Genomic DNA, 23,290 nt, shown 5'->3' with positions numbered 1-23,290 from the left:
GGAAGCATGGAGCAGTTAATAGAAAGAAAGGGGAATAGAGAAAAGAGAATGGATAATGCCAGGAGCACATGGATTATGTATTTTATTTTTAGACGCTTGAACATTAACAGAAATTCAGAAATTCAGAAAGAAATTCAGAAATTCAGAAAGAAATTCAGAAATTCAGAAAGAAATTCAGAAATTCAGAAAGAAATTCAGAAATTCAGAAAGAAATTCAGAAATTCAGAAAGAAATTCAGAAATTCAGAAAGAAATTCAGAAATTCTGAAAGAAATTCAGAAATTCTGAAAGAAATTCAGAAATTCAGAAAGAAATTCAGAAATTCAGAAAGAAATTCAGAAATTCTGAAAGAAATTCAGAAATTCTGAAAGAAATTCAGAAATTCAGAAAGAAATTCAGAAATTCAGAAAGAAATTCAGAAAGAAATTCAGAAATTCAGAAAGAAATTCAGAAATTCAGAAAGAAATGCAGAAATTGTGAAAGAAATTCAGAAATTCTGAAAGAAATTCAGAAATTCAGAAAGAAATTCAGAAATTCAGAAAGAGATTCAGAAATTCTGAAAGAAATTCAGAAATTCTGAAAGAAATTCAGAAATTCAGAAAGAAATTCAGAAATTCAGAAAGAAATTCAGAAATTCTGAAAGAAATTCAGAAATTCAGAAAGAGATTCAGAAATTCAGAAAGAAATTCAGAAATTCAGAAAGTTATTCAGAAATTCAGAAAGTAATTCAGAAAGAAATTCAGAAATTCAGAAATTCAGAAATTCAGAAATTCAGAAATTCAGAAATTCAGAAATTCAGAAATTCAGAAATTCAGAAATTCAGAAATTCAGAAATTCAGAAATTCAGAAATTCAGAAATTCAGAAATTCAGAAATTCAGAAATTCAGAAATTCAGAAATTCAGAAATTCAGAAATTCAGAAATTCAGAAATTCAGATTTTTAGGTTTTTAGATTTTTGAAATTTCTGAAATTCAAAAATTCAGAAATTCAGATTTTTAGGTTTTTAGATTTTTGAAATTTCTGAAATTCAGAAATTCAGAAAGCAAAGCGAAAAGCAGGAAAGATGGACAGCAAAATATTATTTACTTTTTTTAATACAAGCTTGTACTTGAAAAAATACAGAATATTTGATTTTCTACTCAAAAATACTCTTAAGTATTGGAACATCCATGACATATTTTGTTCCATGCATGACTGAACGGTTGATTGCAAGCTTCAGATGAGATATCACATGGAGACAGAGAGGAAACAAAAATCAATATGGGGGCAGTAAAAAGAAGAAGACGATTTCGGGATTTATTCGGAAAGAAGTGTGTGTCTCAGTCTCCGCGAACCGTATGTCATTTCTACTCTCTGTACCTCTTCTTCTTCTTTTTCACAGTTCTTTGCCGATAGTTGACCTGGAAAGCCTTTGAATGAAAATGGAACATATAGACAATACTTTCCAGGCTCCAAATTGAAAAAATGACTTGAGGTGTTTACATCAACTGCCACAGAGAACCCTATCAACTACCGTAGTTCCTCTAATAGAAGCAAATTCAAACAACCAATTTTGAGCTCAATTATTTAAATTTCTGGTAAAGATATCAAAATTTTGTCAACTGATGAATTGTTAATCATAATATGACCAATATTTTCTCGGTGACAAAGTTTTGATAACTTTCATAGGAACCGAGATAATTGAGCTCAAAGCTGACGATTTGTCTAGGGCTTGTATTGAAAGAAATACGGTATTTAACTGAAATTCCACAACATTGATTCTCCGAAACACTGTTGTGGCGGTTGGGGTGGGGACGAATAAATAATTTGAAAATCATATAGGCAGCTATTGGAGCTCTGGAACTCTCGAGAGTCTAGAGCTGAAACAGCTTCCTGACGTACGTTTCAAAGGAATACAATCCTGATTTAGAGCAGCTAATTAACATTTACCTGAAAAAAATCTGTAAAAATATGGAAAGTGTATACATTTTTTTTTGAAAGGTTGGTTCACAACAGAAAAAATATATTTGAAAAGCCGCGCAAAGCTGAACAGAAAACGCGCCCCACTCACACGCTGTAGAGTGAGGAGACGCAGAGAAAAGCTCGTAGATCCAATTTTTTGAGCGAAAATGCTGGCTGCTTAACCTAATGAATATATGGAATTGAAGTAACCATGCCACCGAAGAAAAGGATCAGATTTAAAAGTACTAGTATTGCGGATAATGAATTACTGAAACAGGTCATTTGCCTTATTATTCATATTTTAAAAATGTTTTTAAAAATAATTCAAATTTTCAGCTGGAACTGATGTATGTCTGCGGGTACTGTTCAAAAATAGTAGAAGGAAATGGAGATGCTCAATTGATGCACGCATTGAGCCATGAAAACGAAATCACCCAATGTCGCACGTGCATCATGCCTGTAAAACTTGGAGATGAGACCAGCCATGTCAAAGAATTTCACAGTAAGTCGTTTGCATCTTAGTTAACATATTTTCAAATTTTTTCAGCGAGAGCTCCAAGACCCACTGAGTTTTTCATCGATAAGTCGCTCATAGAGCTTCGAATTGATACAGGAAAAGCGTTTTCGAGTTTTTGGGGGTTGTCTTTGTCCTCCACAGATGGTGAGTCGTGAGAAAACAATTTTGATAACTAAATACGTTTTATTACAGTAATCCTAAGCAACTTCGGAAGGTACTCTTTGAGATTGTGGAATCATTACAAAAATAGAAGATATCTCGGAATTTTTCGTCTTTACGGTTCGAAGATACATTGGAAATGTCCTTTTTGCCTAGAGAAACCAGCAATGGGGTTCAATGAGACGATCAGTATGAGAGCATATGCTCTTTCACATTTAGAAGAGTCCCATTTCGTCGAGATCACTGAAAACGATCCGGCCTTCTTTAACTTTGAATGGTTCTGTTTGAACGATGAATGTGATTTTGACGTGAGAGCGATGATGGAGATAGCACAACAGCGACGGAAAGTCCCTGACAGAAGCTATTTATCATACTACACGGTGAACATTCCACCACTGGAAAATGGAGAAAACTTCATTAATTTTGTGAAAAGAAGAAATCAAATCGAAGGAAGCGATGACAGATATTGTCTCGTCTGTTGCAGTTTTGTACCAATTAAATCGATCAAATCTCATTTCAATTTAGCTCTTCATGCTACTCTAGAAGCGTAAGATTACACTCATATGATCGCTATAAATCCTTACTTTTCAGAGTTTCTTCAAGCACGTCGTTCACTTTATTACGCCCGAATAAAACAGAAAATTTGGAAATGCTGACAGAGAAGGAAATCAAAAAGGAAATCGTTGAAGAAACCACCGACAACGATGATGAGCACACATTTCGTTTTCCTGAACAGCTATTTTTGTATTCTCAAGAATATGTTGTGAGTGAGAATATTGTTATAGGTTTTGTGCTATATTGATTTGTATTAATCAGAACTCTCGTCGGGATGAATTCAAATGGCGATGTTGCCTCTGTCCACGCGCTCATGCAACCACATTTGCAACATTCATTATATTGAGAATGTTCGCCTTGCGACACATCGAAGAACGTCATAGGATGCTGTTCACAGAAGAATTCTTATCTTATGAGTGGAAGTCTATTCAACGAGAAATGTTAGCTTCATTCGATCTCCGAGCATTCACACCAATTGAATACACATTGCGAGGTGAAGGCACATTCAACAACAGGTTGGTTTTGTGAAGATTCTGAAAATTAACAAAATCGGAAAATGTTAAAGAGATCCCAATGACTATATGCTACCTCAGCAATACTACTTTCTTCCGAAGGAATGCTCGCGAGACACCGTGATTTGTGGATTCTGCTATCGGTCTTTCAACCGTTTCGATTTTCTACCCCATATTACACTACACGGATTTATGGTTGATAGCAGGTTGACTTTTAATGATCGCCATCTTAAACCATCTCTAATTTCAGTAAAACTTGTCTACTTCGTCCAGTTGTCTTTAACGAAAAGGCATGTCAGCTGATGGGACAAGAAAAATACACCGACGAAGATCAACACGACGAACCCTGCAGAATTCTTTCAATCGCTGGAAAAAGATTGGAATCAAAAATAAACCTGATGAATTCAAGAATACAATTAAACATTCCATATCTTTCTGATGTGACGACTCCCTGCAAAAGCGAACGAGAAACAGATAGCGAATCTCAGACGGTGATTAAAAGTGTGCAAGATTTAGTTACCCTATTATTCGGAAATTTCAGCCTCGGAGCCGGAAGTCAGCTATGGATGCTAAGAGAATCCTTTCCGAAACGTTCAAAGTTCTTCAAGAGAACGCTCGCAACCGGAAGAATACATGGAATGAGTATTCTTCCTGTTCTTCTTCTTCCAGTGACGATGAAGACTCAGAAGAAGAACGATATGAGAAAGAATTAGATTTGCAAGCAACGACAGTAGCAGAAAGAGCCGCGAGATCAAAAAGTCTAGAGAAACTGAAAAAAATAGATTTGAGCACAATGAGACCAGCTGAAATACAAGAAATGATACGAAAAGAAGCAGAAAAGAAAGGTGTGAAATGGAATATAAATGATTCCAGTGAATCATCATCATCATCGGATGATTCAGAGTCAGATGAAGAAGTTCCAGAGGGAAACAAGTTGAGAAACATGAAGCCTGGAGAAATTAAAGCATTGTAAGTTTTTAAAATGTTTAATTTTCTACTTTGTTTGTTTTTCAGAATCCGCCAAGCTGCGAAAAGGAAACAAATCAAATTATCTAGCGGGTCCAGTAGTAGTGATAGTGATTGACAATCCTCAAATTTTAATGAAACCGGTTCTGTATCTTTTTTAATATTTCTGTTGTTTTTAAAAAATTAATTTGTTGAGATAAACTGAAAAATAATTCTTGATACGATGTTGTTGAAACCTGCTCAAAAGCTCAGGATGATTTTTTAAAATCTTTTATCTTTTATCAGTGATCAAATTTCGTTCAGATGACCGAAACCTACGAACTCAAAGATTTGCCAGCTGAAATGCAGCGACTTCTGGTGGGAAAGTGTGATTTGATCACCAGGTTAATAGAAATTTAAACTCCGTCACATCATGGGGTTCATTTTCAGGTGTAGACTTCGTGCTTCCTCAAGAGCAATGAACGAAGTCGTTGCTACTACGAAACTATTCATACCGTCCGTGAGAATCAAGCAACTTCCGAATGATGGAGTTTTCATAAAACTCGTTATCAAACTTTTCAAAGATGAATACACTCTGAAATTCAAAGAAACTGAAACAGGTGGAACTCGAATCTGCCAGGCTTTTCGAAGTGAAATTATCGTCGAGGACTCCCAACCAATCTGTGAAGCAGTGAACTGGTTCAAAATAATGTGTCTTCAAAAAAATGTGACAATTGGAAACTTGATAATTGAAACAACTGATAACGCTGATGGTATGGGGCAGAAGTTCGGTGAATTGGTTCAAAACAGCGATGAGATTCTGAGAGTAAGAGCTATTCAAGTGAGCGGATCAGGCGCGGCAAGAATGATGTGGAAATTCATGGAACACTGTGACACCAGTGTTTTAAACGAATTGAAAGTGAAAGAAACCGAGGGTTTCGAATTGTTCGGCAGCCAAGATTCCATTTTGAAAAAACTGGAAAATGTGGAAGCAAGTTTTTTTTAAATTTTATTAATTTAAAACAACAAAAATGAATGAAGTTTCAGATTGAGTGTGACTCGATCATCACTGGAGATGTTTGTTCTTTGACAGCATCCGTTATATTCTTGAAATCTACGAGTCTTACGGAAGAAATGGTCTATCGTCTCATTGAAAAATTCGTCAACAGAAGAGAGGCTGAATCTGCATTCTGCCTTGAAAATCCTGGAAAATGGAATCTCGATTCTTTCAGTCCGTCTGGTTTTGAAGCTGTCGACGATTGGGGTGACATGTACTTTTTCCGAATTACAGAAAAAAAACATTGAGCATTTTTTTACAGTAAATATTATGAAAACCGGCTCTTGGATGACAAAATGCCAGTCGTTTATTTGCGTGTCAGCGATGGAAGCGTTCGTTTGGAAGTCGGCAGAAATGCCCTTCTCCGAACATGGACTGAAAATGGCGACAAGACAATCATTCCACCACCATCGGACTATGATGATTCTTCTGAATACGATTTTTATGATGATTTCGATGATGACGAGAACGGCGAATACCAGTACGATTGGGATCCTGAAAACGAAATGCTTGATGGGCTTTACGAGTCGGATTTCGATGATGAAGGAGACTATCCAGATGATTACTAATCTAATCGTTTCGTTTTCTAGACATTTTTTCGTTGTTTTACCATTACCAGTGTTCTCTTTTTTGTAATAAATAATTATCGCATTTCTGGGATCTCTAGGGAGCAAAGGTAATCAGTTGAAGTAAGCTCTTTTTCGTGGAACAACCTTACTACATCACTGACCACAAGATCAATGATCACAGGGGGGTGGGGTTTCTCACCGACTACAAACTACAATTTGGGTGCAAATGTGTTATGACTAGGTTATTCTTGTTCTTTGATCAAAAATTTGGATGTGAATTTCCTTTTTTTTCCTTTGCCAACACGATTCCACCCTTTTCAATAGGTTTATCATTTCTAAACCCGCATTCTGCAGCTTCACATGATTCTTCTCCGACGTCTTCTTGCCACATCATCTAGTCAGAGAATCCCGGAAAGAAGTATATTCTTCAGTCGTGTCCCAGAATCTGAGGTAGTATATCATAATGCGAATACAACGACTTCACAAGGTAAGCTTTCAAAAAGCTTTATTATTCTGGTAAAAAAATCGGAGCTGTGGAAGAGAAAAGCTTATGACCGAAGGTCCCACAGCGACAACAAACCTAAAAATGTTCATTTTCATGATTTACTTTCTCGATTTTCACTGTCGGTCGGAGAATAAAAAAAGTCTCATTTTGAAAAAAATGACTGAAAACGAACGAAAATTGAGAAAATAAATCCGGAAAAATGAAATTATTTTTAGGCTACGGTAGTTGTCGTCATGAGACCTTCGGCAGTGGAAACCCGATTTTCTCTTCAACAGCTCCAATTTTTGCATGCCAAAATGATAAAAGTTAACTTTTAGACACTTCCTCGAAACCAGTCATACTGATGATCGGATGGGCTGGTGCTGCATCAAAACATTTGAAAAAATATACAAACATTTACACTGACAAAGGGTTCCTTTTTTAATCTAAAACTATGTATGTCGCGTCAAATAAATTTAGGTTCAATGTGATCTCAATCTGTCCTCCACTGTTCCATTTCAAAGTTCCCAATGATTCAATCGGTAAAAAGATTCTTCCTGTTGTGGATTCGATTCAGGACAAGTAAGTAATTACAGATTTTTTAAAAAATTCAAAGAAATTGCAGACCTGTTGTTATTCACTCGTTTTCAATGAATGGAATAAGAGGCCTAATCTCTCTGGCAAAAGCTTCAAATAACCCAAAACTCTTTGAAAGACTTGAGGGAATTGTCTTCGATAGTGCTCCGTCCCGTACACTACCGTACCAGAATGGGAAAGCAATGATGCTATCGAGACCATCTGTAAACTATATGAGCGATTCAAATAGAGCAGTTATTTTCCAATTGCTCAACGCAATTAGGGATGCTTTGGTAAACTGCCTAAAGTTGAATTAAAATTCTAAGCTGAAAATTTCAGATCAGTCCAATTATCAGAATCTTCCCATCCCTTCGTCATAACTTTCTTCTCCACTGGTACATTCATGACAAAATTCAACTTCCAAAACAACAACTTTTCTTGTACTCGGAAAAAGATTCCATGATCCCTTTCAGAGGTCTTGAGGAGTTTATAGAAGAACAAAAAAGGAGAGGATGTGATGTGGATAGTGTCAACTTTAGAGACACTGAACATGTGGCACATTTTCGGGAAAAACCAGAAGAATACACTAGAAAGTGCATTGAATTCGTCAGTAAAATTTGACTGTTCAAGAATAAATGAATTATTTATTTTCTCTCTAGGTTCTGTTTTCAGACTCGATATTTATCAGTTAAACGATTACTGCAGATTTTTTCGAACGGTTACTGTAAATTTTTCTAATGTTTACTGTGGATTTTTCAAGAAATCAATTTTTAAGGTAGATTTTTCGAAAGGCTACAGCAGGTTCTTTCCCAAAAATTAGTGTTTCTCAAAGAGTTACTGTAATTTTCGAAAAGCACTGTAGAATTTTCAACGGGTGACTGTAGATTTCTTATGAAATCAATGGTTTTTTTCTTGTACATACATGGTTTTTTTCTTTTACATATTTTTCTTTTACATACATTACATACAAAAATGCACAGAAGTCACCAGTAAAATTTAATTTATCATATTTTTTTATTTTCTCTCTAGGTTCTGTTTTCAGACTCGATATTTATCAGTTTATCAGTTTTTCAATGAATCGTTGATTTTTTTTGAAAGATAACTGTAGAAATTTTCTCAAAAGGATACTGTAGATTACATACAAAAATGCACAGAAGTCATCAGTAAAATTTAATTTATCAGAATAAATAAATACTTTATTTTCTCTCTATGTTCTGTTTTCAAACTCGATATCAATCAGTTTAGCAATGGTATTCAATTGAATATTCGAAGTTCCTTCATAGATTGTTCCAATTTTACAGTCACGATAGTACTTCTCCACTGGAAAATCTTTTGTGAATCCGACACCTCCAAGCCATTCGACACACTTTGAAGTGGTATTTGTAGCTACCTAAAAATTAAATATTTCATTTTTTGAATATGATTTCTGAAAACCTGAGAAGCATAGAGTTTAGCCATTGCGGCTTCACGAACGAATGGAAGTCCTTGCTCCTTCATACGTGCAGCATTGTAGACCAGAAGACGTGCAGCTTCGATTTCAGTTCGAATTTGAGCGATTTGATGTTGGAGACCCTGAAAAGTCATGAATGAAATTAGGTGTATCTTCACTGTATCTTCAGAAGTCACCTGAAAATCAATAATTCTTTGCCCAAACTGTTCTCTCTGTTGAAGATAGGGAATTGTTTCATTGAAGCATCCATCAGCCAATCCTAACATTTGAGCTCCGATTCCGATTCTTCCAGCATTCAGACACTCGATTGCGTACTTGTAACCTTTTCCAAACTCTCCCAAGATTGCCGATTTATGGACACGGACATTGTCAAAATGAATGGGACAAGTGGAAGAAGCACGGATTCCTAATTTGTCTTCCTGAACAGTTATTTAGAAATTTCAGGTTCAGCCATAAATTAGGCTCATTATTTGAAAAAAGGTCAGTCATAACAAAACAGCAACTTCTGAAATTTTTGACTAATTTAAAAATTTGATAAACAATTAGATGCCAATATTGCTAATCACTGGGCAACCCAGTGGAAGGGTTACTGTAGACTTTTCAACAAATCAAGGGTTTAGAAGGATTACTGTAGATGTATTCGAGAGTTCAATGGTTTTTTTGGTGGGTTACTGTAGATTTTTAGAACATAACTTACAATAAGGTTTAAACTTGATTTTTCAACACTTTTGGTACACTTTTTAAAGAGTTACGGTAGTTTTTTGGTAGTTTTTCTTTTCAAAGTCAGTGTTTTTTCAAAACGATTTTTCTTTAAAAAGCCGGTGTTTTTTTCAAAGGGTTACTGTAAAGATCTTTCGAATGGAGTTTCAAGAAATCAGTGTTTTTTGAGGTAATTAATGGTTCTTTAAAGGGCTACGGTAGATTTTTTCGAAGAATTACTGTAGATTTTTACAAGAATTCAATGGTTTTTTTCGGAAGGGGTACTGTACCTCCCTGTTTCTCACCTCCCTGTTTAATTTTTTAACTTTTGTTTTTCTTTGATGAATTTTGAACTTTTTCGAAATAATTAAACAATTCAATTTGAAACGAGCTCTAAACATGATTTTGTCTGGGAACACCAAAAATAGCTTTTTTTACCTTTTTGCCGACAGTTAATCCTTTGGTTTTTATATCCAACATGAAACATGTGATTCCTTTGTATCCCTTTGATACATCCGCATTGGCAAACAAAAGCAGAGACTCCGCATGTCCAGAATTCGTAATCCACATCTTTGAGCCATTGATAACGAAATCGTCTCCATCTTTTTTGGCGACCGTCTTCAACGAGAATGCATCCGATCCAGCACTAACTTCCGAAAGAGCAAATGAACCAACTGATCCTGTTACACTTTTTGGGAGATATTTCTGTTTCTGTTCTTCAGTTCCAAGTTGGAGAATAAGAGGAACGAAGAGAGTATTATGAACGTCTACCATTGCGGAAACTGAAGGATCAACTTTGGCGAGTTCTTCAATAATCAAAACTGCATCGAAGAACGTCGATCCAGGACCACCATACTTCTCAGGAATCTCCACTCCCATTAACTGAAAATCACATTTTTTCTAGAAATTTCTAGAAATTCCCTTCTCACTCCGTTATCAAAACATCCTTTGATAACTGCTTCAGTCATTTCAAACTTTGCATCCATTTCTCTAACAACTGGTTTGATGACATCAGTTGCAAAACGGCGAACTGGAAAAACGAAAGTAATTCGAAAATCTAGAAATACGTTCCTAACCAGTATTTACAAAAGAATTCTCCTGCTCTGAAAGCACTTGAAGCGGGTAGGAAGTCACATCGTCTCCTCTAATATTTTTTGAAAATGGGGACGAAGATACAGTAAGAAGACGTTGTGAGTGATTCAAGCGGAGAGCTCGAGAGAGGATAGACATTGTTCGGGGAGTACGAATGCTAGCTGCTTTGGGAGGGTTCGGGTGTCCATCTGCACATGTGGCAACCAAAAGAAAAAAAGCTCTACGTACTCAGAAAGTCACGCCAATTTTTAATTTTTTTTAGGTCAATTTTTTCCAGAGGGATCCATAATCAACAAGTGTTCATAACAGAAACAACAAGAAACAGTAATAAAAATTGAAATTATTTGAAGACCATATTTATTTATTTATTTATTTACGATTGCAAGAATCGTGAAAAAAAAATTCCTCCCAGTTGGGTTATCTTTTTTAAAGGGTTACGGTAGAACTTTCTAAGAGTTACTGTTGAAGCATTCGATCATTCCCCAAATCGAACGCAAAACGAAATTGAACTAATTCAGATCAGAACCGCTCCTTTTCCGAACTCGTATCGAAACAGAAATACAGCGAGTTCGAACTGATAGGGAGTGTCCCAAATTGAAACGATGTTTCCTTGCGCGTTCACCAGCGTTCTACAAAAAAAAACAATGTCTAAATTCAAAAAAGTTCTACTGAACCTGTGTAATTTGAAATTTATACTGTTTGATGCTGCAGCCAGACGTCGTCCTCGAGCATCCCGTGGGACGACATTCAGTTGAAATTGAGCCCCGACGGGGAGATGAACGATTGGAGAATTCTCGAATGCGCTTTTCAATTCTGTGGTAGGGTAGATATCAAAAGAAGCAACACGAGACACCTGAAAAATAGTCAATAACCTTGACACGTGCATCTCCAGAAGATAATCCTTTGAGAGAAATAGTTCCACAACCGGTTCCAACTTTTGGAAGATGAGAATCGACATTAGATTCGTGTCGAAGAAGAGCACTGTCTGATAACTGAACATGAAAACGAATATTGCGGCAGTCGGACATTTCCACAAGTACTCCATCGGAATTGAGGCCGGTTGCTTTGATATTTAGCTCAAGATTCTCTCCGACGAACGTTTCGCGTACTGTTTCGCCGGATCCAATTCCTGATACTTCAAGAACGTGAATGCTTGCTCGATTTCTCCTTTCATTATTCTCGTTTGTCTCAGTTGTTCGTTGTTGAATCGTTCTCCATTTATAATATTTTTAATATATAGAGGGATCCATAATCAACAAGTGTTCATAACAGAGAAAACAAGAAACAGTAACAAATTCAAAAACAATAAAAATTGAAATTATTTGAAGATCATATTCATGAGTTCACTACTCTCCGTGTTCACTTGTTTCGATCGTTCCTTCTTCACCCGAATCGTCTTTTTCTGTTCAACATCTCTCTGGAATGCATCCCACTTTCCACCTGACGCCTTCACCTTCGCCTCCAGTTTTCTCAAATGTTTTCCTTTTTCGATTTGTTCTTCGAAGTGAGCAGCAATGCGACGAGCCTGAGCCACCTCCACATTCATACGACGTTTCTCAACTTCCTTTTCGTACTGTAGCTGTTCCATTAGATGCACCCATTTGAATCTGAAGCGATTTCTCTGTTTATGAAGAGCATTGTGTATTTGAAAGTTCACATTGAAACCCTTTTTCTGATAGAACACAATCTGAAAATCCAAAGATTCAAGAATTTTCCTTCTTTTGAGAACATCAATATTCGGTTTTTTTTTCGATTTTCGGAATGCTTTCTATCAGAGAAAGCATATTTGAAAACCCTAAAATTATTATTTTTGTAGTCTGAAATTTATTCGTTCACCTGTATTACCACGGGTTCGAAGCGTCGCGGTTTCGAAGTGATGGAGCCTAAAACTCACCCAGACAAATATCGAATATTCCAGAGCATGCTGGAGACTGGATCCTTATTCTTCCCTCCGATCGGTGTGTTGTCGATTTGTCCAGCGATTGCTTTTGCGATTTTCTTTTTCTTCAACTCCATCCAACCTTCTGAGTACTTGTTTTGTGGGTTTTTCGTGTGCTTGTTGCGCTGAAAATAGATTCCTTTAGCATCAGAAAAATCACTATTTTGTTGAAATACCGCTAGGAAAATGCGTCCAATTTGTCCAGGACAGCGTTTCTCGAAGTACTCTCGGATCCGAACAACATTGTATTTCGGGGGAATCATGGAGAAATAAACAACTCCAGTCTTCTTCTGCTTCTGCTCGGGATCCTCGAACGCTTCTGTTTCCATATCATCATCTTCTTCTTCTTCTTTTATTTCCGCCTCATCCATATCCTCATTGTCACTAACTTCTGCTTCTTCTTCCTCTTTCGTTGGCTCTAAATCTTCTGAAACTAAAAACAAGGTTGGTTTTAGCAACAATTAATCGATACCTTCTTCTTTCACTTCTTCAACAACTGGTTCCTTATTCCGTTTTTTGATGATTTTATTTTTCTTTTGAATTGGCGCCATTTTGCTGGAAAATCCTCTGATGGTTTCCTCTGATGGTTTCTAGTTTAACAATAGGAAAGGTAGCATAATTTAGAATTTACCGTTTTCAGCTCTGGATTGGAGGTTAAGCAATTGCACATTTATTCGAAAAATAAACTGTATATTCGATGTAAAAAGTTTAGGAATTCGTTGGGTGGGACTTCGTACTAATTAGAGGCAATAAATTCAGTGGAATGGGGACCTTATGAGTACATTCGAGTTACAAAAAATATTAAGAATCAGAATAATACATTTAGAAAATCAGAGGGCTTTCTTGGCTTCTAATGCTGGAGCTCCTTGGCTGGCTTGACTTCCATGCCGACTGTGATGCAAATCAGACACCATTTGGATACCAGCCTTTCTTGCCATTCTTCCAGCCACACTTCTCGGTCCTAAATCCCAAAGTTGAGCAGCAGCGAGGGTTCCATGGCCTGCAGCAAACAGAGCGTGATGAGTTGTGTCCGATGCATCATCTCCATATTTCAGTTTGACATTTTGAACGGTTTGGTTGGCGATGCTCCGGCACAAGTGACGTGAACCATCCTCTAAACTCATCCAGACAGTTGATACACCTGCGATGCCACCTCCGAGGACTTCTGAAAGCAAACATGGTTTAATTAAAACCCAATTTTTATAAACCTACCAATAGTTCCCGACACAAGTCCACCAGTTTTTCCATCTCCGAATCTTCGTTGAGCGCTATCTGCAAGCGATCTTCCAACCGAAACTCCCATCTCTCCTATCTTGTCCACTGAAATCTTAAGTGATCAAATTGTTGACTTTTTATAAAACTTACATAAATATCTAGTACACTTAGCAACTGTTTTTGTTCCTGTGTGCATATAAACCACACTTCCTTTCACAACTGGCGATACTTGCATAGGCTTGTCCGTGGCCACGAGAGTAGTTCTATATTGCTCTCCATTATCCTCGACTCTTGATATAATTTTCACAGTAGTTGTTTCCACGCCCCATGCTATTTTCTGACCGCCTTTGATCAAGAAATTAGCTACTTGAGTGGACAGTTTCTTCTTTTCGTCTTTGCTGAGCTCCACAGTTGCCTCAGTTTGTTCCTTGAAGTCTGTGAACTCTCGAAGAACCATATTGAGTTCTTCAACGAGGCGAGGCTCAATATCCGATGAGAGAAGAATAGCTACATTCATATCTGAAAAAAAAACGCTTTGATAGTGACCTATACTATTGAGAGTAAATGTTCTTACTTGGATTTTCAGGTGTGGGATTGGCCAAAACATATGCTCCAATTTCGTTACGAAGAACTGGAGTTTTGGGACCCATCAGTGGATAAACCCATGGTCCAACTTGAATGAATGCAAGAGTATCCGAAGACGGTCCATTATCAATTGGTTTCGGGAAACGAAGAATTTGGAGGGACGTTGGAGCTGTCGGAGCAGTAGTTTTCTCAGCCTGAAAGCAAAAATTAATGTTAAAATACTCAATTGAACTGTTTGAACATACATCGATAGTGAATAATTGAACTCCCTCTGGCAAGAAATAGATCAAATCAGCCTCTTGAGATCCAAATGAATCTAGTTGCGTTCTAATTGCTTCTTTTTCATTTTCCACACTTTCCTCAGCTTTTTTTATCTTTTCCGACGACGGTGCTCGGGGTCCTTCTTTTTTGAGAACTTGAATTCTGGAAAATTGTTATATTTTTAGCAAATTATTCAAGATAGAACTGAATATACTGAACGTTCTGATCAGAATAATAACAATTGGAAAAAAAATAGTCACCGCTTTTCAACACTTGGCTTCGCTTCCTGCAGCATCTTCCACATTTCGCTCTTTTTTGCATTTTTCATCTTCTCCCCTTCCTTTATCAGATTAATTCCTTTTTCATACATCGCCAGCGTATTTTCCTGAATTACAAACGAAATGAGAACTCTTTTTTTTTAAATCAAACTCTTACCCAGTCTGAAACTTCATCATAGCATAATCCCTGTTCTATTGAAGCATACGCTTCGGAGAAAACGGCATCAACTTGAGCAGTATCCGGAATTTTCATAAAAATAGAGAACATTCCTGAAGATTCGATTTGAAATGACGAGTGAAAAAATAACCGAGTGGTGAAAAAACGGGCGCCCTTTCCGACAACAACAACAACGAAAGCAAGACTCGTGGTCTGCGTCTCTTCCCTGAATTACTCTCTTTTCAAGTCAGTAGCGCATGCGCGATGAGTCATGGTTTCGAAATCCACTAGTTGCTATGGTGCATATTTCGAAAGACTATTAAAAGGACATTGATAGAAAAAGTAATTTATCCAGTTACAATAGTCTAAACATAGAAGGTAATGAACAGATCCATTCTTCTATAAAATCAATCGACGATCTGCATAAATGATGAAGAATCTATTCGACGTAACGCTTATTCCAGAGTGGGATGTACTGTCCGACAGTTTTCCACTCGCAGAAGTAGATGGCCATAAGGAAAGCGGATCCTCCGTATGCCGCATACGATTTGAAACTGAAAACGTTCGTCTTGTTGCAACTTGCATTTATCGCCTTTTTTTCAAAATTAATATGTACTCTATGAGATTTCTCAGTGATTTGGCAATGAGCAGATACACTGTCAAGTAGATTCAGTCCGAAGTATTGATCAAAATTTTCCAAAGAACTAAAAACTTACTAGTTCGGGTTGGTGGCGGCGTTTTTCAAGAAACGGGCGGGCTTCATGTACAGCATGATTCAACCTGAAACCGATCCAAATATATATCATTGAGCAATATTAGCCTTATCAGTTATGGAAGCGGTGAAAACGCAGTCTGTCACAATAATCGTCAGAAGGGTTGACCAGATCATATTTATTAAATATATAATAACACAGAAAAGGAAAGAGACCCCCGGGCAGCAACGCAATAAATTAATGGAATTGAGTCAAAAAGAATAAATACATTTTAAAGCAAATGAAGATTTCATCCCAAGAAGTTGACAACGACGAGGTGCAAGATGAGGTTGGCAAAAAGGAAGTCAGCGAAAGCGCGTTCCGGTGAGACAGAAGAAAACTCGGATCGATTTTCTTGGTTCACTTGCATTCGGAGGCATGCTGAAAAATAAAATATTTCATCCTAACTTGGAAAAAGAAATTTCATCCGCGGTTAAATACATTCTTGAATTGATCAACTCACAAGCTAAGACGAATGATGTGACAGTCGAAATGAAACCAGAGAGGAACGAGTTGAATGGGAAGGTACCAACGAGTAGACAATAGACGAACTGCAAGATTCCCGTGAACAAGATGTATGTCATGTAGGCATCGATGATTTTGAGCTTCGAAGACGTTGTCTTTTGGTAGTCGTCCAACAACTTTGCGATGACTGGAACCACCTGAGCCGCCATTCTGAAAAAACTTGTTATATATGTATTCATAAAATAAGAGAAAAAAGTGAACGGAATCTAGAGGAAGATGCAATTGAAACTATGTATACATTTTGAAAAAAAAAGCAATTGAGAAAATAAAATGCCGTTTTCGGCTCTATTTTTTTGCAGGAAGATTCTCAGTTGTTGTGCGGCTATAGCAAACTACTTTGACAAAGAAAATTATGCAGAAAAATCATTCAAAAGAAAAGTCAATGCATGGAAAAACTTCAAGGCAAAATTTCCGGTTGGAAAATCTGAGATATATTTCATGAACACATTTTTATGGAGAATACAACCGTAATAAATCATATATTTATTTTTTCAAATAAAGAGCCAAAATCCAGAGATAAACACTCAAAAAAGCTGAAAAGCTGAAAAGCCAGCTGGGCGGCGTTTAAAGGAGCTCATAGTTTTGCCAACGCGGTCGTTGTAGGACCGCAAGCGACTCCGCCCACTTGCAACATGCGGCGCAGTTTTTTGCAGCGGCGCCGCACGGATGATCATTTTAGCTGATTTTTTTCACTTTCTCTCGAGGCACGAGACGTTGAGGGCAATCTGTTGACAACAGAGAAAACATAGAAGATATTTTGTCAAATTTTCCGCCCACTACTTCGAATTAGTGTCTGACCGAATGTGTAGCCCCTGTCATTAACATCTCTGTACTCTTTATACTCTAGGCAAAAATGCTTTACACTGTAATCAACCTCCTAGCGTGAGTTATCAAACAACGAATATATCGAACCATGTTATTGCAGGCAGATCTACTGTAATGGACCAATCTTACAAACAGTTCAAGATTCGCACATGTTTCCGGATTCGAAACATTTTGTCGACATGTCTTTGAAATATGACCCAAGTAAAGATTTTGATTTCGAAAAATTATCCATAGTTCTACAGAAAACTTATCAAAACAAAACACTTTCATTCGTTATCTTTGTTGCCTTAGAACCTGTTTCTGCAGTAGCAGAGGTGTGAGATGACACTGAGTTATAACTTTGATATCTAGAAGATCTACTGAGAAAGCTGAAAAAAGCTCCATGGAGATGTGAAATTTTCGAATCCGAAGAACGCTGCAGGGAAAAGTCAAAGATCAGTGAAATCTACCTCTAAAAACAGTAATTGAAAAGGGGTCATTTTAAAAATTGGTTTTTTGGGTTCTCTGTCGGAAAGAGATAATTTAACTACTTGTCTCCACGTGACTTTCAAAAAAAAAACTTCGAAATTCTTTAAGAGAATGAGATAGATAAGCTCTTCAAAGTTGACCGGTTTTTCTAGAGAACCTTTGATGTTCTATCTCATAAAGCAAAGAATTTTGAGTACAAATGAAGATAGTAATTGTTTTTATGAGCCTCTTTGTATTTCAGTTACGACATTACGACATTTCGACGAACTGGGAGACAGAACATCCGATATGATTATTCTCCGAGAATTTGTAACATCTCATTTCAATCCGCCCGGAAGTGAACTGGTTGAATGGTTCCCACCAGATTGGGTGGATTTCCCTTCGAATTTCTTGAACATTCATGATTATCATCATCGGAGATGGGCATTGCATTTACATCGGATTTGGAAAGATCTATGCAGAAAAGTTGGCATCTAAAACTGATTCTGAATATAAATTCTTAACATTCCAGGTGCGAGATGATGTGAAACATCGCCAGGATCACTACTCACTACTCTATGTGCCACATCCCTTTATCATTCCTGGAGGTAGATTTTTAGAGTTTTATTACTGGTACTTGAATATTTCCATGCTTCGAATCATATTATCTGTTTAGGGATACATTCTGGATATTGAAAGGGCTTCTTTTCTCGGAGATGTACGAAACTGCCCGCGGAGTTATCAAAAATCTAGGATACATGGTTGATAAGTAAGTTCTTCTTCTTAAAGTGGAGTTTTTCTGTTTTGAAAACCAACAGAAAGATTAGCGATACTCATGTTCCTCGTTTTCATTCTCAATCTTCGTCAAAATGACACCTATTGATAAGAATTGATTGATGGACTCACAGTCTCTTACATGCGATTATCATATGACCGATTTAGAAAAGAATGTTCGTTTTCTGATTCGAATTAAGGTGTGGTACGAATGTCCTTGGTACATTTGGAAGTCATTAGGGGAAATTGCGCATTTGAAAATCGGGAGACGAACTATTTGATGGATACTTTTCAGTCATGGTTTCGTGCCGAATGGTGGTCGTGTCTATTACCTCACTCGCTCTCAGCCACCACTTCTCACTCCAATGGTTTACGAATACTACATGAGCACAGGAGATCTCGATTTCGTTATGGAAATCCTTCCAACGCTAGATAAGGAATACGAATTTTGGATTAAAAACCGCCAAGAATGGTTCACAGACAAGGAAGGCAACAAACAATTCCCTTACTATCAATACAAAGCGAAACTGAAAGTTCCAAGACCAGAATCGTATCGAGAAGACTCTGAGCTGGCAGAACACTTGCAGTCAGAAGCCGAAAAAATTCGGATGTGGAGTGAAATCGCTTCAGCTGCAGAGACTGGTTGGGATTTCTCCACTCGCTGGTTTTCTCAAAATGGAGATACCATGCATCGGATGGATTCAATCAGGACATGGAGTATCGTCCCAGCTGATTTGAATGCCTTCATGTGTGCCAATGCTCGAATCCTTGCCAGTCTCTATGAAATCGCTGGTAATTTCAAAAAGGTGAAAGTGTTCGAACAGCGATACACTTGGGCAAAGAAAGAAATGCGAGAGTTGCATTGGAATGAAACAGATGGAATTTGGTACGATTATGATATTGAGTTAAAGACTCATTCTAATCAATACTACGTCTCGAATGCAGTTCCACTCTATGCCAAGTGCTATGATGAAGACGATGAGATCCCACACCGAGTTCATGATTACTTGGAGGTCAGTTTCTATTCTATTCAGCTGAAAGCAAAAAAAAAAAACGAATTTCAGCGTCAAGGTGTATTGAAATTCAAAAAAGGTCTTCCAACATCTCTTGCAATGGGAAGTTCCCAGCAATGGGATAAAGAAAACGCATGGCCACCTATGATCCATATGGTAATCGAAGGTTTCCGAACAACTGGAGATCTGAAACTGATGAAAGTTGCCGAGAAAATGGCTACATCATGGCTAACAGGAACATATCAGTCATTTATTCGAACTCATGCCATGTTTGAAAAATATAATGTTACTCCACATACTGAAGAGACGTCTGGAGGAGGTGGAGGAGAGTATGAAGTCCAGGTAAACCAAAATTTTCCATTCTGTGAAAAAAATTGAAATATATTTTCAGACCGGTTTCGGATGGACCAATGGTGTTATTTTGGATCTTCTGGATAAATATGGAGATCAATTTGCTTCCAGTTCTACTAAAACCACATTTGCTTCGGCGAATATCATTTTCCTAGTCATCATTTTGTATATTTTGTCCTAGATTTACCTAGGTTTTCATCCCCTACTCACACGTAGAAATTCATGTTAATAGATTTTTCCTGTAGAAGTTTTGATTCATTTTTATTTTTCTAAGAACATGTTGCCATAACGATTGCCTGTACTTTAGCTTTTTCTGTACTTCATATATCAACCTGTTCATTTTTTTCCAAAGGATTCCGGTTCATTTTTCCTTTTTTGTAAAATTGTTGTCTTCCTTCGGGTCATTTTTCGTCGACTTACTGCATTTATAGTTTATAAATTTTTTTAAATGTTCGCTGACAAGTTTTCTAATCTACAGGAATTCCGATGAGCTTTTACTTTTGTTCGAATCTTGGAATAAAAAAATCAGCCTTTTCAGCTAAATATGGGAATCGCCGGTTTATGGAAAATCATTGAACCAACAGCCACTGAGATTCCACTCGAGTGTCTTGAAGGAAAGAAGTTAGCGATTGGTATTATGAATCATTCAAAATATAAAAACAATTCATTTGTAGATGTTTCTATTTGGATTTATCAAGCTCAACTCGCCTACCCATCAGACCAACCGTTTCCTCATTTACGACTCCTCGTGAATCGCCTCTCCAAACTTCTCTTTTATAAAATTCGCCCAGTTTTTGTTTTTGATGGACCACAAGTCCCGGTTTTGAAGAGGCAAGTTTTGGAATCAAGACGACAGAAGCGAAAAAATGATGACGATATTTTGACGAATCCCAAGAAAATGGGAAAATTGAAGGTTTTTATTGCCACTCCATTGTTTAAAAAATGGATCCATTTCCAGGAGATCGCATCTGGTGGATTGGATGAGGATGCACTTTCAAAAGCTATCAAAGAAGTTATCAGTCCTTCGAAAAAAGTTGTTCTTAGCGATGTATATAAAGATATCCCATCTACAAGCACTAACCTAGATTTGCCATCTGCCCATCAAAACGATCAATTGGTTTATGGCGAAATTGAAAGTTCAGAAGAAGATTCAGACGATAGTGATGTAATTGTTGAAACGCTAGTGAAGAAGGAAGAGCCTGATCAGAAGATGTTCCCATCTAGAAAAATGGAAATTCGAAATTTAGTAGAGAAACGAGAAGTGATGAGAAATAGCAGACTTCGTCCAGATATGGTTGGTTTAGAACTTAAATTTAAAAAATCGACCAAAAAAATTTCAGATTCCGCAAGATTCGAAAAGTTTCAGCAATTTCCAAATGCAAAGACTTCTCCAGCGTGGTCGATTGAATGCTCAGATTGAGCAGCTAGCAAAATCAAATACAACATCTTCTGGTGCTTTTTCTTCTGATAAAATTAATGTGACAGGACCTGATGGAACCTCCCACGTTTTGAAATATGCGCACAGCGATGAGATTCAAGAATGTCAGCCGGAACTGAAACGAGAGTTTGATAGTCTATATCAGCCACCATTAGAGATGACTCTTGACGTTTTTAATGTGGAGTATGGTGGGAAAAAGTTGAGTCGAGAAGTGACACCAGATGACGTCAGAGAAGAGATTGTAGAAAGAATTGAAGAGCGATTAATTGATAAAACGGAAAGAGGATATCAAAGTAAATCTGGAATGTTGGAAGCGATTGCTAGAAAAAGAATTAGGCAACACTATGGAACGGAAATTATTGAGGATAAAGAAGAAGAGAGAAGGAGAAGAGGAGAAGAAGAAGAAGAGGACGATTTGATTGAAGTTAGTGATGATGAAATGGCTCTTCAAAAAGCGCTTTTCGAATCTGCGTCGAAAGCTTTAGATGAAAAAATGGCAATTCTTAAAAAGCACAGACCAGACAGCGACGATGAAGAATGGGATCCGCAGCGCAACGATATTCCATCCACATCGTCAGCAGCTCAAAGGAATCTAACAGATGATTATATTCATCTGAATTATGACGATGATAATGAAAGAACTCCAGAACTGTATAGAGACCTTCAAGAATTCCTCACTAATGCTGGAATCCCTTGGATAGAGGCGCCAGGAGAAGCCGAAGCACAGTGTGTAGAATTGGAAAAGCTTGGACTAGTAGATGGAGTTGTTAGCGATGATAGTGATGTCTGGGCTTTTGGAGTGAAACATGTCTATCGACATATGTTTGCAAAGAATCGACGAGTTCAGAGATACGGAGAACAAACCGCAGCGAACCGAGACAACTGTAAACTTTTTTGTAAGTGGTTCTTATTTTACATTTCATTTGTATCCTAGCCCATATATTTTAGGTCTCCAAAGAGAAGATTACATTTCAATCGCCATTCTAGCTGGAGGTGATTATTGTCCGGGACTTGTCAAAGTGGGTGCTATTGGAGCTCTAGAACTAGTTTCAGAGTTTGTGGAAAAACGGAATGATCAATCGGAAACAATTGATATTATTGAAAACAGGGTTCGCGATTATTAGCTTCTGCACATTCTGTCAATTAATTTTTTTTCAGATTTTGCAGCTTTTGGAAAAAGCAGGACAATTATTTCTGTCTTCTCCAGATGAAAAACGTTTCAATAGTCGGAAAGCTCTGATATTGAAGAGACATGTAACGGAAGCGAATGAGAGAGAACTGATTGAAAATGTGTGTTCCAATAAAGATGCGGTGCATGCATATCTTCATCCAACCGTAGATGATTCTTCCGAAAAACTGCGATGGCGTCAGATGAACATTCCACTCATCCGCCAGATCCTCCACCAACGCCTTCAGTGGCCAGATCGAACACAACACCATGAAGAGCAAAACTCTTTTAATGCTTTCGTAAAATGGAATCAGTTTCTACAAGCTGGTGGGCGGAGTCAGATGAGGTTGGATCGGTTCTTCGCTCAAAAATTAGACAGTGCTCTAGAATTGAAATGGTCGAAAAAGGTCGTTGAGGCCCTAGAAAAGATTGGAAAGAGAACAAAAGGAGTTTCACTGGACGAAGAGAAATTGGTGGATCAGAAAAAAGATGATGAGATAAAAGTGCTTGAAATCAAGAAAAAGGAAAGGAATCCTCCGGAGAAGAAGAAAGCTACACATGGCAGGGGAAGAGGAAGAGGACGTGGCAGAGGAAGAGGCGGGGCGAAGATTTCTAAAACAACGGAGAAGAAAGAGCTGAATCTCTCCGAGGACAGTAGTTCAAATGATTCATTCGACGACTTTTGTAAATAATTTAGTAACAATTCTATGAATAAACTCTAATGCAAATTGATACTTGGTTACTTTTTTCGATCTGCGATCATATTTTCGTATTTCCGTACTTGTTTTAGATTTTAGAAGGCGTTTCCATTTCTCGTTTCAATCTTTTCCTCTTTTTCAGATGTCCTTTTCGCTCTTTTCCTACTCCAAAATCCTAATTTCTCCGAATCGGCACCGCGATGGGTCGAGACCCCGCAAATTCCAGAGAAAAAAATTTCCATGGAAAAAAAACTCCGGAGAAAAGTGGGTGGAGTCAGGGGCGGAGCCTAAATTGCAACCCTGGCCCGG

At 37.4% G+C, this 23,290-nt stretch overlaps 9 protein-coding genes across 9 annotated transcripts; 5 read left to right on the top strand and 4 right to left on the bottom strand.

Annotated features, from left to right (window-relative positions):
• Positions 1-2,151: 2,151 nt before the first annotated feature.
• CBG12667 lies at positions 2,152-4,767 on the top strand (the record flags this gene model as incomplete). The annotated part of the gene is made up of 10 exons (XM_045240615.1): positions 2,152-2,217; positions 2,277-2,442; positions 2,488-2,601; positions 2,650-3,163; positions 3,208-3,406; positions 3,433-3,686; positions 3,737-3,889; positions 3,934-4,174; positions 4,225-4,652; positions 4,698-4,767. 10 exons carry the CDS (start codon positions 2,152-2,154, stop codon positions 4,765-4,767), a joined length of 2,205 nt encoding a protein of 734 aa, XP_045094937.1.
• Positions 4,768-4,952: 185 nt separating this feature from the next.
• On the top strand, positions 4,953-6,254 carry CBG12666 (the record flags this gene model as incomplete). Its single annotated transcript, XM_045240608.1, has 4 exons — positions 4,953-5,032; positions 5,079-5,454; positions 5,676-5,899; positions 5,948-6,254. 4 exons carry the CDS (start codon positions 4,953-4,955, stop codon positions 6,252-6,254), a joined length of 987 nt encoding a protein of 328 aa, XP_045094936.1.
• A 360-nt stretch (positions 6,255-6,614) lies between these two features.
• On the top strand, positions 6,615-7,935 carry CBG12665 (the record flags this gene model as incomplete). Its single annotated transcript, XM_045240604.1, has 4 exons — positions 6,615-6,741; positions 7,263-7,320; positions 7,364-7,607; positions 7,654-7,935. 4 exons carry the CDS (start codon positions 6,615-6,617, stop codon positions 7,933-7,935), a joined length of 711 nt encoding a protein of 236 aa, XP_045094935.1.
• A 586-nt stretch (positions 7,936-8,521) lies between these two features.
• CBG12664 lies at positions 8,522-10,693 on the bottom strand (the record flags this gene model as incomplete). Its single annotated transcript, XM_002640116.1, has 6 exons — positions 8,522-8,704; positions 8,749-8,886; positions 8,941-9,183; positions 9,902-10,345; positions 10,393-10,493; positions 10,540-10,693. 6 exons carry the CDS (start codon positions 10,691-10,693, stop codon positions 8,522-8,524), a joined length of 1,263 nt encoding a protein of 420 aa, XP_002640162.1.
• Positions 10,694-11,873: 1,180 nt separating this feature from the next.
• On the bottom strand, positions 11,874-13,045 carry CBG12662 (the record flags this gene model as incomplete). The annotated part of the gene is made up of 4 exons (XM_045240589.1): positions 11,874-12,162; positions 12,450-12,619; positions 12,671-12,921; positions 12,967-13,045. The coding sequence occupies 4 exons, from the start codon at positions 13,043-13,045 to the stop codon at positions 11,874-11,876; spliced, it is 789 nt and encodes a 262-aa protein (XP_045094934.1).
• A 279-nt stretch (positions 13,046-13,324) lies between these two features.
• On the bottom strand, positions 13,325-15,101 carry CBG12661 (the record flags this gene model as incomplete). Its single annotated transcript, XM_002640114.1, has 7 exons — positions 13,325-13,659; positions 13,707-13,814; positions 13,860-14,228; positions 14,284-14,488; positions 14,540-14,717; positions 14,816-14,940; positions 14,991-15,101. The coding sequence occupies 7 exons, from the start codon at positions 15,099-15,101 to the stop codon at positions 13,325-13,327; spliced, it is 1,431 nt and encodes a 476-aa protein (XP_002640160.1).
• Positions 15,102-15,992: 891 nt separating this feature from the next.
• On the bottom strand, positions 15,993-16,416 carry Cbr-dad-1 (the record flags this gene model as incomplete). Its single annotated transcript, XM_002640113.1, has 2 exons — positions 15,993-16,123; positions 16,206-16,416. 2 exons carry the CDS (start codon positions 16,414-16,416, stop codon positions 15,993-15,995), a joined length of 342 nt encoding a protein of 113 aa, XP_002640159.1.
• A 704-nt stretch (positions 16,417-17,120) lies between these two features.
• On the top strand, positions 17,121-19,858 carry Cbr-tre-1 (the record flags this gene model as incomplete). Its single annotated transcript, XM_002640112.1, has 8 exons — positions 17,121-17,149; positions 17,193-17,293; positions 17,802-18,025; positions 18,072-18,172; positions 18,216-18,308; positions 18,609-19,326; positions 19,378-19,668; positions 19,718-19,858. The coding sequence occupies 8 exons, from the start codon at positions 17,121-17,123 to the stop codon at positions 19,856-19,858; spliced, it is 1,698 nt and encodes a 565-aa protein (XP_002640158.1).
• Positions 19,859-20,221: 363 nt separating this feature from the next.
• Positions 20,222-22,975, top strand: Cbr-xpg-1 (the record flags this gene model as incomplete). The annotated part of the gene is given in 4 exon segments (XM_045240572.1): positions 20,222-20,971; positions 20,982-22,011; positions 22,064-22,224; positions 22,274-22,975. The coding sequence occupies 4 exon segments, from the start codon at positions 20,222-20,224 to the stop codon at positions 22,973-22,975; spliced, it is 2,643 nt and encodes an 880-aa protein (XP_045094933.1).
• Positions 22,976-23,290: the final 315 nt, after the last annotated feature.

This window comes from Caenorhabditis briggsae (assembly GCF_000004555.2).
Source record: "Caenorhabditis briggsae complete genome, chrI, whole genome shotgun sequence".
Taxonomy (NCBI): Eukaryota; Metazoa; Nematoda; class Chromadorea; order Rhabditida; family Rhabditidae; genus Caenorhabditis; species Caenorhabditis briggsae.
This window is presented reverse-complemented; position numbering and strand designations above follow the sequence as displayed.